The sequence below is a fragment of the Loxodonta africana genome, chromosome 18 (genome assembly GCF_030014295.1).
Source record: "Loxodonta africana isolate mLoxAfr1 chromosome 18, mLoxAfr1.hap2, whole genome shotgun sequence".
NCBI classification, from domain to species: Eukaryota; Metazoa; Chordata; class Mammalia; order Proboscidea; family Elephantidae; genus Loxodonta; species Loxodonta africana.
The window spans coordinates 70757350-70773374 of record NC_087359.1 but is presented as its reverse complement, the minus strand read 5'-3'; the positions used below and the strand labels follow the sequence as shown (position 1 = coordinate 70773374).

The 16025-nt window shown below is 52.7% G+C and overlaps 1 protein-coding gene and 5 non-coding genes across 7 annotated transcripts; 2 read left to right on the top strand and 4 right to left on the bottom strand.

Annotated features, from left to right (window-relative positions):
* The first annotated feature begins 8164 nt into the window (after positions 1-8164).
* Positions 8165-13890, top strand: HES7 (hes family bHLH transcription factor 7). 2 transcript variants are annotated; one of them, XM_064271755.1, is made up of 4 exons: positions 8165-9256; positions 10243-11817; positions 12363-12450; positions 12769-13890. In XM_064271755.1, the coding sequence occupies exons 2-4, from the start codon at positions 11620-11622 to the stop codon at positions 13218-13220; spliced, it is 738 nt and encodes a 245-aa protein (XP_064127825.1). In that variant the 5' UTR covers positions 8165-9256; positions 10243-11619; the 3' UTR covers positions 13221-13890. The 2 variants fall into 2 exon arrangements, with proteins under 2 accessions (XP_064127825.1, XP_064127826.1); XM_064271756.1 differs by lacking the exon at positions 8165-9256 and having other exon boundaries at positions 9267-11817.
* On the bottom strand, positions 8944-9014 carry TRNAG-GCC (transfer RNA glycine (anticodon GCC)). Its single transcript has one exon. It is a non-coding gene; the product is annotated as a tRNA-Gly (tRNA).
* On the bottom strand, positions 13769-13856 carry TRNAR-UCU (transfer RNA arginine (anticodon UCU)). Its single transcript is given in 2 exon segments — positions 13769-13804; positions 13820-13856. It is a non-coding gene; the product is annotated as a tRNA-Arg (tRNA).
* A 503-nt stretch (positions 13891-14393) lies between the features above and the next one.
* Positions 14394-14475, top strand: TRNAL-UAG (transfer RNA leucine (anticodon UAG)). The gene has a single exon. It is a non-coding gene; the product is annotated as a tRNA-Leu (tRNA).
* Positions 14476-14789: 314 nt separating this feature from the next.
* TRNAQ-CUG (transfer RNA glutamine (anticodon CUG)) lies at positions 14790-14861 on the bottom strand. The gene has a single exon. It is a non-coding gene; the product is annotated as a tRNA-Gln (tRNA).
* A 563-nt stretch (positions 14862-15424) lies between these two features.
* On the bottom strand, positions 15425-15497 carry TRNAK-UUU (transfer RNA lysine (anticodon UUU)). Its single transcript has one exon. It is a non-coding gene; the product is annotated as a tRNA-Lys (tRNA).
* Between the last annotated feature and the right edge of the window lie 528 nt (positions 15498-16025).

Genomic DNA, 16025 nt, shown 5'->3' with positions numbered 1-16025 from the left:
CTAAGGTGCACCTTACCAAGGCTGTGGTATTTTCAATCCCCTCATACACATGTCAAAGCTAGGCAATGAATAAGGATGACTGAAGCAGAATTGATGCCTTTGAGTTGTGGTATTGGCAAAGAATGTTGAATATACCACGGACTGCCAAAAGAACAAACATGACTGTCTTGGAAGAAGTACAACCAGAATGCTCCTTAGAAGCGTGGATGAAGAGACTTTGTCTCACATGTATTGGGCATGTCATCAGGAGGGACCAGGCCCTGGAGAAGGACATCATGCTTGGCAAAGTGGATGGATGGTCGGTGAAAAAGAGGAAGACCCTCAACAAGATGGATTGACACAGTGGCTGCAACAATGGGCTCAAGTGTAACAATGATCATGAGGATGGTACAGGATTGGGCAGTGTTTTGTTCTGTTGTACATAAGGTTGCTCTGAGTCGGAAACGACTTGACAGCACCTAACGGCAACAACAGTATTTGTAGAGAAATGATAAAGCAAATGAGGTAAATTAATGGATTTCAATCCATGAAATAATTAATGAATCTAGGAAAAGAATACTGTGTTTGAAACTTTTCTGGAAGTTTGAAATTTTTATGGAAATAAAAAGTTCCAAAAATAAAACAAAAAAATAGGAGAAAAAAAACCCTCCAATGGCTTCTCATCTCACTCAGGGTAAAAGCCAAAGTCCTGAGAATGTTCTGGAAAGTCCTACATGATCTGACTCTCCCTTTACTTCTCCGATCTCATTTCTTACAGGTCCTGCCCTTGTTACCTCTGCTCCAGCCCTACTGGCCTCCTTGCTGCTAGCTGTTCTTCTGACAGGCTGGCCTACTGCCACCTCAAGGCCTTCATACTAGCAGTTCCCTCTGCCTAGAATGCTCTTGCCTCAGCTGTCTCCATGCCTTGCTCCCTCACCTTCTAAATTTCACCTGATTATACTAAAATTGCAATTCCCACTCCCCACTCCCTCCTCCTGCTTTATTTCTCTCCATAGCACTTTTCACTTTCTGACAGATGATGTTTGCATCGTGTTTCACCCACAAGAATGTATGACCCATGAGGGCCAGAATCTTGGACTACTTTCCCGGGGTTTAGAACTGAACCTGGCCCATACTATGCACCGTATATGCTGAAGAATGAATGAATTTCAGCGTTCCAGGCATTATGTGTGTATGTGTCGGGTGTAGGGGTGGCAGGAAGGGGCTTGCCTTTCCTGGATTGCTTTCACTGCCCTTGTCATTCCACCCGCTCTGCACTAGCCTCTTCTTGCCACAGGGAGGCCTTTCTTTCCTTTAGCTTTGGCACCCAGGCAAAGTGAGGGAGGGCTTCCCTTGGCCCAGGGCCCGGTCCTCTTACCCCCACCCCCCACCTCCCAAGCCCCCAGGATCCATCCTCCAGGTACCCTTTCCCTCCTCAGGACCCAGGGGGTTCCAGGAAGCCAGGCTTTGCTTTGAAGAACTGCAAAGGGAGGAGCTGAGCCTTGGAACTGAAGTCTGAGAATACGTTCTAGTGTGCGAGGGGAAGCTGGGACATCCGACCAGCTATGATGTTTCTGTTCCTTCCCTGCCCCCCTGCTCCCTTTGGGGGGCCTAGCACCTGTGGGACACGAGCTCCCCTCCCCCACTCTACAAAGTGGCTGAAGAGGCTGGAGGTTGAGACACCAGACATACACCAAGAAGCTGTGATGTACACGGACATCGACAAACACACAGGGCCACAGGCCCATGCCAATCCAGAGGCAAGCAGACTGATACTCAGAGACACCTGCCAGGCCGGCTCAGACACAGACATTTTCACTGGATCATATCTGCACTGGAGCAATGAGCTGGAGAATATCCCAGCCCCACCAACTGGTCCCACCCTAGGGCAGGTCTAGATATTGGGGTACTGAAGCTTATGTAATTGCTGTTGTTGTTGTTAGGTGCTGTCAAGTCAGTGCCAAATCATGTGATCCTATGTACAACAGAATGAAACACTGCCTGGTCCTGTGCCATCCTCACAACCCTTGTCATGTGTGAGCTGGTTGTTGCAGCCACTGTGTCAGTCCATCTCGTCAAGGGTCTTCCTCTTTTCTCTAACCCTGTACTTTACCACGCATGATGTCCTTCTCCAGGGACAGATCCCTCCTGATAACATGTCCAAAATATGTGAAAGGAAGTCTGGCCATCCTTTCTTCTAAGGAGCATTTTGACAGTACTTTTTTTCCTTAATTTTTTTAGGGGAGCATTTAGGAAGAAAATACAGAATTAGGTACAGAAAACAATACAAAAGAGAATATTTATTTAGAATGAAAAAAGAGATCCCAACAACTTACAAATTTAAGCTGACAAATGCCATAAATGTCATGAAATCCCAAAAAATAACATCATATTGGTATTATTTAACAGCCTGGTACAGGCCACAGACTAGCTTCTGGCTCTGTATATTTCAAATCTTGTTTCTCCTCTACCACACATGTACTTATAGTGGCAGGAGCCATTGGGCACATTCATGTCATATATCTCGCTCTCTGACCCTGCACCGTCACATCACAAAGCTTGGTGAGTGGACACAGACGATCAATGTATTGCTGGAAGCCAGTCCTACACCATGATGGCTAGCTTAACTAAACTACATATGGCAGTGACTGTGAACCACACGAGCATATCCTGCTAAACGCAAATCTTATGTCTCTCCAACTCACCTCTATAATTACTACCAAAAATTAGTTATTGTGGAGTTGATTCTGACTCGTGGTTTCCCCATGTATTACGGAGTAGAACTGCTCCATAGGGTTTTCTGGGCCATAATCTTTACGGAAGTAGATGGCCAGGCCTTTCTTTCATGGTGTGCTGCTGGATGGATTCACACCACCGACCTTTAGGTTAGTAGCTGAGAGCAAGCTGTTTGCACACCTAGGGCCCTCTCTATATCTAGATACCCCAAATGCCCACAATCACCCCAACATTAGAGGAAAAGTGTGACAGAGGGGAAGCCAGAATGGGAAGAGTCTTTATAATTTGCAGATAAGAGAAGTTACTTTTGCCAGTTTGATGGAAGCATACTGCACGTGAACACTTTGGTAGGTCCTCCCAGGGACCTGTGGAAGTGAGAAGTCCCGAAGCTTAAGCTTCACTAACTTTGTGGTGAGTTGGTTTCTGCACCTGACTGAAGTCCTTGATCCCACATCTCAAAGGGGCTCTAACCTGCCCAGAAATCTCATTGTCCTAGCCTAGGAGGTTCATTTGCCTACTCACCACATGGACATTTCATCCCTTCTTTCGCCTTAAACCACTTGTAGTCCTCTTCTCTCCAGCAATGAGCTTGCCTCCTTCTTTGAGAAAATGGGAGCAACCAGAAAGAACCTCTCTCATCCTTCCCGCACCCCACCTGACCCACAGCTTCTGCTTCACTACAGATGAAGAATCTTCCTTGCTACCTGAGGCTGATTTCTCCACCTGGTGCAGAAGTCTACTCCTCTCCACTCCTTACCCTGGAGGTCTTGGTTAGACCCTCCCTGTCCTGCTGGGTTATGGTTATTCACATAGCAGCAGCATGCTCTAGGAAACCTCATCTCTTTCTGGTGCTCCTAGCCACCACACATCTTTCTATTATCTCTTCACGACAAAACTTCTTAACAGAGTTGCCTACAGCTGCTGTCTGCATGCCCTCACATCCCATTTCCACCTGGACCTACTCCAGTGTGATTTCCAAAAGGCTAAACTTGTTGGCTGCTTCGTTGTTTTCACCTACTTCACTTCCCAGCAGCTTAGAGAGAGCTGATCACCTCTTTCTCCTGCATGCAGGACGTCCCGTTCCCCTGATTTTTCTGCTACTTCTCTGACCACTCTAGACTCCTTGGCCAATTCTTCCTCCTCACCCTGACTTCTAAGTGTGGGGGGTACCCAGAGCTCCTTGCTCCCTGCCCACAGAGTTTATTCTCCTCCCTCTCCATACACTCTGTCTAGGTGCTTCACCCTCATGGCACTAAAAACCATTTAATGAGAGGCCTGCCCAAAAGGCAGAAGTGGGGAGACTTCTGGTTGGTGTGATCTGTGAGTCTTTCCAGGTGAAATATGGCTAAAATCTTACAGAATAAGTGGAAAACGAAAACGCACACAGAAAAGAGAAAAAAGAATGACCCATACAATCTCAGCAGCCTTAAAGTGTTCTCAAAGTAGATAGCAATGTTTTAATGAAAGATGTTCAAGGGATAGCAACTGTGGTGATGCCTAAACATTGCCAAGAGAAAATGCAATGTGCGGTGAAAGACAATATGAAAATGGAGACCAATATTAAGAGAAACAAAAAGGTCTTCTACACCAGCATGGGTAGTACTCAGTACGGATGAACCAAAGGCAAAGAAAAAAGCCTGAAGGCAACGTAGAAGGGGAAGAGGAAATGCAAAGCAAAAGCAGCAAAGGCAGTGAAAAAAGACTTGGCCTGAAAGACTCTTTTTTTTTTTTTTTTTTTAAGTAACTTGTTTTTATTAAGACTATACACAGCAAAACATACACCAAGTCAACAGTTCCTACGTGTACAATTCAGTAACGCTGCATTCTTCAGGTCGTGCAAACGTTCTCACTCTCCTTTCCTGAGTTGTTCCCCTTCCGTTAACGTAAACTCACTGCCCCCTAAAGTTTCTAATTTTTCCAGTTGCTGTTGTCACTTTGAGCCCATACAAAACCAAAAACCAAACCCGCTGCTGTGGTTGAGTTGATTCCCAGTTGACTCAGAGTGACCCTATAGGCCAGCGTAGAACTGCCCCATTTGGTTTCCAAGGGGCGCCTGGCGGATTCCAACTGCTGACCTTTTTGGTTAGCAGGAATAGCTCTTAACCACTATATAGATAGATCCTAAAAGAGCACGGTGCTCAAGGAGGACATTCCTTACTGGTTAAGCTAAACTATTGTTTGGTTTTAAGAAAACTTCAGGAGATATTTTTGGTTTAAGGTTTAAAGATTATCTCAGGGCAATAGTTTCAGGGGTTCATCCAGCCACCCTGGCTCCAGAAATTCTGAATTCCATGAGAATTTGAAATTCTGGTCTGCATTTCCTTTTGATCATCATTCTTCTATAGAATCTTTGATCAAAATATTCCGTAATGGTAGCCTGGCACCACCCAGTTCTTCTGGTTTCATGGAAAAGAGGCAGCTGTTTATGGAGGCAATTAGCAGCACATTCCGTTTCCTCCTCCTATTCCTGACTTTCTTTCTTCCTCTGTTGCTCCAGGTGAAGAGAGACCAATTGTTGTGCCTTGATTGGTTGTTTGCAAGTTTTTAAGACCCCATGGCTTGGGAAACTCTTAAAAACTTGATATATGCCTCATGGGACAGATGTTTAATTTCAGCTTCCACCAAATGAAAGCTATTTGTTTCCGTATTTTAACTTGGCCATTTCTCTTCCATTCAAATCCAGCATAACTTCTCAAGTTTGTTTTGGGAAATAAAATATTTTGAATAAAATATTTTCTTTGATGAATGATAAAAAATCTATATTCCAATGACTTTCCAATATTTACTCTCCAGCTCTGGCCCCCAAACTTGTATATCTCTAGTCTACTTGTAGTCTCCACTTGGATGTCTGAGGGTGCAGTGCAGAGCATTACTTAATACGGCTCTTCTAGACACAGACATTTTTTTTTTAATTGTGCTTTAAGAGAAAGTTACAACTCAAGACAGTTTCTCATACAAAAACTTATACACGCATTGTTATACAACCCTAGTTGCTCTCCCTTCGATATGACAACACACTCCTCTCCACTCTGTATTTCCCGCGTCCATTAAACCAGCTCTCCTGTCCTGTTCTGCCTTCTCACCTTGTCTCCAGACAGGAGCTGCCCACATAGTCTCATGTGTCTACTTAAGCTAAGAAGCACACTCCTCACCAATATCATTTTACGTCTTATAGTCCAGTCTAACCTTTGTCTGAAGAGTTGGCTTCCGGAATGTTTTTAGATTTGTAGCCACAGGCTTTTTAACTCCCACCAAATAGCTGGGTGGAACGATGCAAATGAGGTGCTTGTGGCCCACCAAGGGGATCAGATAGCTTGCTAATGTAAATAAGGTGCATGTCACCCTTGTGGGGGTGGGACCATGCAAATAAGGCATGTGTAACCCTAAGGAGGGGATTTTGGTTAGTTTTGCCATCCTGTTAGGCTTAAAATAAACCATCCCAGAGGTGGAAAGAGGGGACCTCATGGCCACCAAGAAGGAAAAGCCAGGAGTGGAGTGTGTCCTTTGGACACGGGATCCCTGCACTGACAACCTCCTAGACCTAGGAGACAGAGAGAGAAAGAGCTGTAACACCACAGACGGCAAGAGATAGTGAGAAGCAGCAGCAGAGAAATGGCAGCAGCAGAGGCAGCAGAACCAGGAGCCTGGCAGGAGGTGGTACAGTGGGTTTCCTGGCCCACAGAGTGAGAAAGTAGAGCACCTTTGGGTAGGAGGCTTGCTGGCAGAGTAGGGTGCCTCTGGGCAGTTATTGGCGGAGCAAAAGAGCTTTGAAACACTTGCCCAAGGAGGGTAGAGACCAAGGGGCCCAGAGGCTGAGGACCAGGGAAAGGTGTGCTTGTGGGTAAGGTTGAGAAGAAGCTGTCCTGACCAAAGATCTGTATTCTGAGTAGTTTCTGTTCCTGAATTATAACCTGTTACTTCCCTAACAAATACCGTATTGTCTGTGAGTTCCGTGTGGCCACTGCAATGAGTTATTGAACACAGCAGAGAAGTAGAGAGTGCTGTGGGGGGACAGTTGGTGTCAAAATTGGTAAAAAGGCTGGAGGGTGGAAGTATGTTTGACCTCTGCTTCATATGAATCAGCTTTGGGCTGTTGATCTTGCTTCTCTTTCCCTCTTGTGAAGTTAGAGGAGGTCAGATGCCAGCCCCATGCCATTTCTATAGAGGGGCATCTCAACTAAAACAACTAAAGTATAATTCTTGATTTCTCTCCCCAAAGCTCTTCCTCCCTCAGTGTTTCCCATCTCAGTAAAAGACACCACCATCCACTTATTTACCCAAGCCAAAAACCTAGAAGCAATCCTTTCACTTTTCTTCTCTGCTGTCACCACTTCAGTACAAACTACCATCATGTCTTACCTAGCAGATTGCTTTAGTTGCTCAAATGATCTCCCTGCTTCCATTCTCCACTGAGCAGCCGAAGTGGTTTTTTTAAAAACATAAGTCAGAGAACATAACTTTCCTGGTCAAGACCCTTCACTGGCTTTCCATCACACTTGAACTAATATGCAAACTCCTTCAGTAGCCTGCAAGAGCCTGTGTGATGGGCCATGTCTGCCTCTCCAGCCTTATCTCTGCCACGTTTCAACTTCACTAGGTAGCTACAGTGCCCTCGAGGTACATGGGTGCTCTTTCTCTAAGCTCCCACCTGCGAAGCCCTTTCCTGACTCAGAGCCTTTGTACCTCTTGGCCCTTTTGCCTGGAACACCCTTTCTCATGACTGGCCCCTTGTCATTAAAATAAAAAAACCAAGCGGTTGCTGTCAAGTCCATTCCGACTCATAGCGACCCTACAGGTTATTAAAGCTGGGCTCAAATATCACCTTTGTAGAGACATTCTATGACCAACCAGAGTAAGTAGCACTTCCTTCTGAAGTCATTGTCAAGTCATTGCTTCTATTGTCATGTCCGTTTCCCCCTCCCCCAAAGCCTTATAATCATCCGAAATTATATTATTTTCTGGTTTCGTAGTTGTTTTCTGTCTCCCTCACTAAATTTCAGAATAAGCCGGCTCACTGTAGCTCCAATGCCTAATAGTACTTAGCAGACAGGAGCGAAGAAATACTCAGGCGAAAACTTGTGCACACAGACACAGAAATGCCCAGATTGTTTTAGTTTCCACTGTCAAGGCTTAGAGTTGGGGACCATCCAGAAATCCAGACCCGGGTTCAGATGAAACAGATAAACTGAAAGAGACAGGAGACAGAAACCAGAAACAGAGACCCAGACCCAAGGCGAGCTCCAGAGGGAGAGAGCGCGAGAGGCCAGGCCTCGGCCCGGCCTCAGCGACCCCGAGGCCTCGGCCCAGAAGCCCGCGCGGCCGAGACGGCGCCGGGAGAGGGGCGCGGAGGGAGGCGGAGCGCCGGAGGGGGCGGAAGGCCCGCGCCGCGCGCCCGGGGGCCCGGGGCCGCTCCGCCCCCGCTCACAAGTGGCCGCCACAGCTGGCCCGTGCGCCCGGCCGCCCGCGGGCCCGACGCGTGCGGGATCAAAGCGGCCGGGAAGGGGCGGCGCGGGGAGGTGTCAGGGCCCTGGAGGTGTGAGCGAGCTTCCCAGCGGACGGCCGGAGCGTGGGAGCGCAGAGTCCCGGAGTCCGCCAGAGACCTGGAGAGACGACGAGAGACTCGGGGACCCGGAGAGGAGCCTCGAAGACCCGGAGCGGCCCTGAGACAGAGACGCGGGGAGACAACTAGAGACCGGGAGACACTCAAGGGGTCGAGACTCGGGGAGACCCGGAGAGAACGTGAGAGGTCCAGAGAGGCACAGAGACGCCAGGAGACACTCAGAGACAGGGATAAGCGGCGAGACAAAAAGGTGGAGCCCAAGGGACACAGAAAAAGAAAGCGCGCGTCAGAGAGAATCAACAATGAGAGGGAGGAAGAGAAATGGAAAGAAGAGCTGGGGACCTAAGACCTCGCCCCGCCCCCGCGCAGGGCCCTGAGGCCCCCCGGGGCAGGGACCGGCGCTCCCTGTCCTTTCTCAGGGTCACCCCTGTGGAGGTGCGGGGCCGGGGGCGGAGGGGGGTGTCGAGGCAGTAGGACTCCCAGGGTGGGAGGAGGGGAGTGTGAGGAAGTACGGAATCAGGGAATAGATTGCCTCAAACTCTGCGATGCAATCAAAGTTAAACCCAAATATTAATATTTGGTAGAAATATTAAACAAAGACACTTTTTAGGAACACCATCAAATTTATTATTGGATGTTTACGGGAGAAAAAAGGAAAACTTACGTGATGCATTGGCCGGGAATCGAACCCGGGCCTCCCGCGTGGCAGGCGAGAATTCTACCACTGAACCACCAATGCATTCAGGGACTGAGTTTTCGTTGGCTATACCCAAGCCTGTGAGAGGATGCGCCGGCGGTGGCCAGAGGAGCGGTGTAGGCTGGGTGCTCAGGCAAGTGGCCTACTGGTTGACGTGGGTGGAGCGCCAGGCCATTTTTCCTCCCTCCCGGATCCGGCCGCCTGGCCATAAACCTGCCCCATATGGCCAGGGGCGGCCCCACACCCGGGTGCGAACAGACTGGGGCCCCAAGCCTCGAGTGCAGGTGAGAAAAATTCAGCCCGAGCTCAGGTTCCCAAGGAGGGGGGCGGCGGGGGCTTCTGGGGCCACACATCTGCGCTCCCATTTGGCCAAGGTGGGGGGAGGTGGGGAATGCTGGGAGCCTTGATTCCAAATGGGAGTCCCCCTCCCCAAGATCTGTGCCCCTCCGGCCCCCGGCTTTGGCGAGGCAGGCTCCACAAAAGAACCACGGTGTGGAGGGGCTCTGGGAGGGCTGCAGGAAGCCCCACCCTACTCTGGCTCAGGAGCTAACTTCTGTCTCCCTCTGTAACCCTGTCTCTCCGTGTCTTTGTCCTTGGCCCTCTTGCTGTCGCATTACAACGCTATGATTCATCCTCTGCAGAAGGGTCCTACTCTTGGTTTGAAGTGGGTGCCGGTTGCTTTCTTGTCCCTTTAGGAAAATGACCTGTTTCCAGCTCCCTTGTGGCCATGAGGGATTCCCAGAAGCGAGAAAGGCATGCACTCTTTTGAGGCGTCCTGGCAGCCATACCCCTGAGTATAGAATTAGTTCTGAGCCAAATATTTCTAAATGGAACGATATCTCCATCTCCTACTCAGGCTTCAAGGCCTAGGTTCCTCTTCCTTGAAGTTTCTCCCCTCTCCTGTGACAAGGTCCAGCCATCCCCTCAGGAAAACCCTTTTTCAGGGGCAACAGCTTCACTCTGCCTCTATAATAACTACTTGATGACACGTGGTCTTTTTCACTAACTCAGGAACGAAGTTGGCCTCCCATGCATATCTCAGCAGGAACTGTCCAAGTCTAGACCAGGGCCCTGCGGGCACAGTGAACACGCAGATGTTGGGGGAACTGAGTATACCTGACTTAGAACAGAGGCCCCCTCCACCTCCAGGCAGCGCCCCAGTTGAGTCAGGCGGACCCACCCTGCACTCGAGTTGCTCCCTGGTCCGAGTAGGAAGCAGAATTGGGGGAAGATATGGGATTTTTTTATGGGGGTGCTAATTCTGTTTCAGGGTCAGTGGGAGTACAGTGACTTCCTCAAGAAAGCTGCAATTCTGGGGCAACTCGGACTCTGGACTCTGCTGCACTTCATCCTGAAGTTGAGTTTTGTCCTCCAAACCACTCGAAATTCCTTCCTTTCCCCCTAATAGCCTCCTCCCTTCAGCTGGGTCCCGTCTTATTATACAGTCTTACGGTCCTTAAACCAGCCGGTACCCCATTCGCCCACATTTCCCACACTCCCAGGCCCAGCCTGGGGTCAGTTCCGCTATTTCCCCTCCCCCTCCCACTCCTCCCCTTTCCGGGAGACTCCTGTCCGGGCACCGCCGGGTGGGATGCGGGTGCCGAAGGGGGCGGGGCCCGGGTCCTACCCTCCGGACCCGGGCGCCTGCGGGATATAAGGCTCAGGGCGAGCGGGGACCCCGTCCACACCGGGGTCCGGAGGAGCCATGGTCACACGGGATCGAGCCGAGAATAGGGACGGCTCCAAGGTGAGAGGCGGGAGGGAGGGAGGGTGCAGAGGTCCCGGGACGGTTTGGAGACCCATGCCCTGAGACCGTGGATCAGGGAAGAGGCTGCGGACGCCAGCCTGGAGTGGGAGAGGTGCCAGGGAGACCCGAGGAGCCAGGACTGGGGAAGAAGCTGCGAAATATGAGGAAGGGGAGAGGACAGAGCAGGACCTATGGGCCGCAGAAGCAGGGTTCTGGAGACTTGGGTAATGGGGGGTCGACACTCCGCGACCTGGAGGGAGCGGGAGGGGGCCGGAGTTGGAGTAAAATACTCCAGAGGAGGACGGAGCCAAGCAATGAGGGTTGGGGCGGGGGAAGCGGAGAGAATAGGCGCTCACTCCACACCGGCCATGAATCGGAATCCACCCGACGGCGACGGGTTTGGTTTGGTTTGGTTTGATTTTCCACGCGGGCAGTGAGCCAGACCTGGCCCAAGCCCTGCTGGTAGGGAAGACCCGGGGGCATTGATCCCTGAGGCCCGGGACTGGGTGGAAGATTTTAGGAGAACCAGTGGAGATGAATGACCGCACAGACCGGTTAGAGGGGGAAGAGGAGGCGCGGCCGCGCTGGGTATCTCCTTTTCTACTCAGGGCCGCCAGCTCTGGGTCCGGCACCGCGTGGCGCACTTGCCTGGGTGCAAAGCAGGTCCCCAGAGTTCTCCACTGAGACAGAGAGAGACTGCACAAGACGGAAACATAGAGATAAAAGAGGAGCAGGAGAAGGAGAGACACAGAGGGGAGGAGGGAGGACGAGACGGAGAGAGGAGAATGCAGACGACCCGGGAGAGAGGAGGCGAGCTACAGAAACTGACCCTAGGGCCGTTGGGAGGGGGAGCGGAAGGGGAACCGCTGGGCTGGGCCCCAAGCTCCCTGGGTCTTGGGGATGGGGAGGAGGGGGGCTCTCCCAGCGACGGGATGCCGACGCCTTGCCACTGCGCTGAGCCTTGGTCCGGTGGACCCGCTGTCCCCTTCCCGCTGGTCGCAGATGCTAAAGCCGCTTGTGGAGAAGCGGCGCCGGGACCGCATCAACCGCAGCCTGGAAGAGCTGAGGCTGCTGCTGCTGGAGCGGACCCGGGACCAGGTCAGTTCCTCCGCCGGCCCCGGCCCCCCAGGCATCCGGTCCTCGAATCTCAGGGCTTCTCACGGGGGATTGGAGACCCTGGCCTCAAGGCATCCTGACCCAAGTCCCGTCCTTGGAACCCCATCCCAGAGCCCCTCTCGCTCTCAGAACGCAAACTGCACTGCCACCCCTCGGGTCTGGAAGCTTCACGCCTGGGTCGGTTTCACCCTTTGGCTCTGTAATTTTCCCCTCCCCTCTTCCCACCCCAGAGCAGTCAGCTTCATTCCGGCGGGGTTGGCCAAGTTCACTCCCTGGGCTCGCTGTTTCAAATCCCGGTCTCCGCACTGTGGGTTGGTTGCATCCCCTCGGGTCAGCTTCGTCTCAGGGTGGGCTAGGGCCATTCGTGGTCATCTCCTATCCGTATTCCGTGGCGCCTCGTTCTGCGGGCCGCGAGCAGACGCGATCGGGGGCACCCGGAGCTCCCGCATCCGCCCCTCCCTTCCCCCTGCCACTTCCCCTCTCTCCCCACCCCTCTCTGTCTCTGCGCCCTCCCCTCCCGTCTGTAGAACCTCCGGAACCCGAAGCTGGAGAAGGCGGAGATACTGGAGTTCGCCGTGGGCTACTTGAGGGAGCGCAGCCGGGTGGAGCCCCCGGGTACAGCGCCGGGGTGGGGCAGCGGCGGGGGGCGGGGGACTCACGGACGCCGGGGCCGGGGACATGGGGGCGGGCCCTGCGGGGAACGGTGGGCTTGGGGAGCGGCAGGCTCTGCTCCGAGGCAGGTTAATAACAGCCGCGCGTGTCTGTCTCTGTCTCTGTCTCCCTCATCTCCCTCTGTCCGTCCACCTGCCTGCCTGTCTCTGTGCGCCTGTCCGGCTTCTGTATCTCTGCGTCCTGCCCCTTCCCTCCCCCGTGCTGGGCCCCCGCCTTGCCCACCCATCCTCCCGCCGGCCGCGCCCGCCGCCGCGGCTCCAGGGTTCCCCCGGTCCCCAGCCCAGGACGCCGAGGCGCTCGCCAGCTGCTACTTGTCCGGCTTCCGCGAGTGCCTGCTCCGCCTGGCGGCCTTCGCGCACGAAGCCAGCCCGGCCGCCCGCGCCCAGCTCTTCTCCGCGCTGCACGGCTACCTGCGCCCCAAGCCGCCCCGGCCGGAGCCGGTCGATCTCAGGCCCCCGGCACCGCGCCCATCGCTGGACCCCGCCGCCCCGGCCCCTGGCCCCGCGCTGCACCAGCGCCCCCCAGTGCACCAGGGTCCCCCTAGTCCGCGCTGCGCCTGGTCCCCGTCCCCCTGCTCCCCCCACGCCGGGAATCCCGGCGCGCCGGCGCCCCTCACCGGACTGCTGCCGCCTCCACCGCCGCCTAATAGACAAGACGGGGCGCCCAAGGCCCCGCCGCTCCCGCCGTCCGCTTTCTGGAGACCTTGGCCCTGAGTTTTGGGGGAGTAAGGGCGGGGGCTGGGGTGGGGTAGAGACTCCAGCCCGAGGGCAGCAGAGGGACCCGGGCGTCCGGGAGAGGAGGTGTTGGGGAGGGCAGCGGGGCGCGCGGGCACAGCGTGCGGGTGAGATTGTGGTCTATATTAGAGTATCTATATAAATATATATTTCCCTGGTTCCTGTCCCTTTTCCCTGCCCTCCTCCTCCGTCTAGGATTGTACCCTCTCTGACCCCGGCCCAGTCTCAGCCCCTTCCCTAAGTCCCTAGTGCATGGAATAAAGTGGTTATTGAATCCCGGTGTGTCCCCGAGCCTGGGGCCTGCCTTTATCTCGGCGTCCACGCCCACTTTCCCTCCCTCTCTGTCCCCCATCCCGTCTTGCTCTTCTTGGCCCAAGCTCCAGGGCAGACAGGTAAGTAGAGAGCGGAGTGGAGACTGAGGTTGCAACAGGTGGAAAAACGCTAAGATAGGGTAGGAAGGAGAGGAGATACAGGAGCCTTTGAGAGAAAATCGGATAAAAAGGAAAGGAAAACAAGCAAAATAAAACCGACTCTGGTGGGATTCGAACCCACAACCTTTGAATTGCTCTTTTCGTCTCTAGAAGTCCAATGCGCTATCCATTGCGCCACAGAGCCACCTAGCGAGCGGCGTCGTCCTGCGCCTTACCGGTACTAGAACAGGAAAAGGGCGGGGGGGTGGGGTGGGGGCGGGGGTGGGCGTGAGGTAATTGGGCGGGGCATAGGGGAGCGCGTGGTTTGGACCTGGCAGGGGAAGGCGAGGTGTAGACGCAGAGGCCAGTCCAGGAGAGGTACCCGGCGCAAAGCACGTGAGCCAGCTGTGAGTGCGGACGCGCATGGGTGGAAGTGAGTGAGCTAATGCGGAGCTCCGGTTGCCCGATTGGGCTGTGCTCCCAGCCCAGGCGCACCCCATTCCCAGATGTGGCCTCGCCCGTCAAAATAAACTTTTTTTTTTTTGGTATATTTTTGCGTCTGTTTTTTTCTAGTTTATATTCTCTGCCATTCGCTGCTCCAAAGTGGGGAGTCTCGATGGTTGTCCATTCCGGGTTTGAAAAGCGTGGGAAAGAGGAAACTGGTCAACTTTATGCGATAACCCACACCGCCTTTCCCCTTTAGTCTCTTAGGAGGACAACGGGAATACTGCGTCTTCACGCAGGTAGCGTGGCCGAGCGGTCTAAGGCGCTGGATTTAGGCTCCAGTCTCTTCGGAGGCGTGGGTTCGAATCCCACCGCTGCCAGACCAGAGTTTTTCTTGAGTGTACACCTTCTCTATTCGTGAAAGTTCCCCGGGAAATTTCTTATTTTATGAGGGACCCCAGTAGTAGCGATCTGCGCGCTGTCTACCCTCTCCAAGATACCGTGGTAACTTCCACTTCTTCATAACTGAACCCCATGTAAATATGTTCTCTTGTCCTGATGGTGTACTAGGGGCTCCATTTACCCAATTTGAAAAGCTCAAAGAATAGTGTCCTAGTTTGTTTTTTTTTTTTCAGATTCTCTCATGTCAAAAGAGTATCTTAGTATGAAGCAAAGAAATACAGTCAAAAAGTTAAGGTTCCACCGAGATTTGAACTCGGATCGCTGGATTCAGAGTCCAGAGTGCTAACCATTACACCATGGAACCTGCCGCCTAGATGGCCTTCCGCGTTTACATACATTATAGGACTTCCTACTCTGTGCGTCTCCTCGGCCTACGATTCACAGAAAGAAACGGAGGCTCCGTCCGATACGGTGGCTGTTGAGCACCTGAAATTTGAGTTGAGATGTTCCGTTCAGTGTAAGATACACACTGCATTTAAAAGACTTACTATGAAAAACATTTCTATTAATTTTTTAAACATCGATTACATGTTGAATAATAGCATTTTGGAAACATTGGATTAAATAAAATATATTACTAATATTAATTCCGCTTTTTTTTTTCCTTCATTCTTCTTAATGTGGCTACTAGAAGATTTAAAATCTCATGTATGGCTCGGAAATATACTGCTCTAAAATTTTCCCTCCATGTCAATTCTTTCCACCTTCTCAAAACTAAAACTCTGCCGTACTTAATAGCACTTAATTTTAAAGTCAAGCAATAATATTTTTGCCTTTCTTTTCCATTGTTTCATTAGAAAGAGTACTGTGCGTTAAAAAAAAAAAAAGAAAAAGAAGAAGCGATTTTTTAAACAGGAAAAAACCTGACGCCCGAACAGGGACTTGAACCCTGGACCCTCAGATTAAAAGTCTGATGCTCTACCGACTGAGCTATCCGGGCCCTTGCTAGGACGTTGCCTCGTTTCCTATAAGGGTTTTGTCTATACGAAAGTCCCAGCTCGTAGCACTGGGATGTAATCATGCGTCTGCGCGGAGGCCTCCTACCAGACCAGGAGAGAGCCAGAAGAGCCCGACTGCTGTAGACTCAGCTTTTTCGGCTCCGCGGCGGATATGGGGACGCTCCTGCTGGGACCCTGCGGTACCGGGACTGGCCGCGCGGCGCCGCTGCCGGCTGCAATCTTCACTCGCAGTTTCTCCCCAGCCCTGGTAACCCAGATCCCGGGCATCCCCCGCACCCCCGCCTACAGCCCCGCAGGCCGAGGGCGGACCTGGAGCCGGAAGAATGTTCACCTGGGGCCTCCAGACGCCGCGCGCCGGGGCCCCCCTTGGATCTCGCCATCAGCCCTCGGCCGGGGAGGAACTGTGGTCGGACGTGCCAAAGGCTGGGGACCCCGAGGGCTGGGCGTGGGGCAGGGCTGGGAGTGGGAGGCTGTTGGTGGCGGGGTGGTTCCTGACGCCCTGCCTGCGC

Coding starts and splice junctions, on each gene's coding strand:
- HES7 (XM_064271755.1), top strand. CDS start 11,620: ATGGGGAGGAGGGGGGCTCTCCCAGCGACGGGATGCCGACGCCTTGCC. Junction 11,818..12,362: donor TGGAGCGGACCCGGGACCAG/GTCAGTTCCTCC, acceptor TCCCGTCTGTAG/AACCTCCGGAACCCGAAGCT. Junction 12,451..12,768: donor CAGCCGGGTGGAGCCCCCGG/GTACAGCGCCGG, acceptor CCGCGGCTCCAG/GGTTCCCCCGGTCCCCAGCC.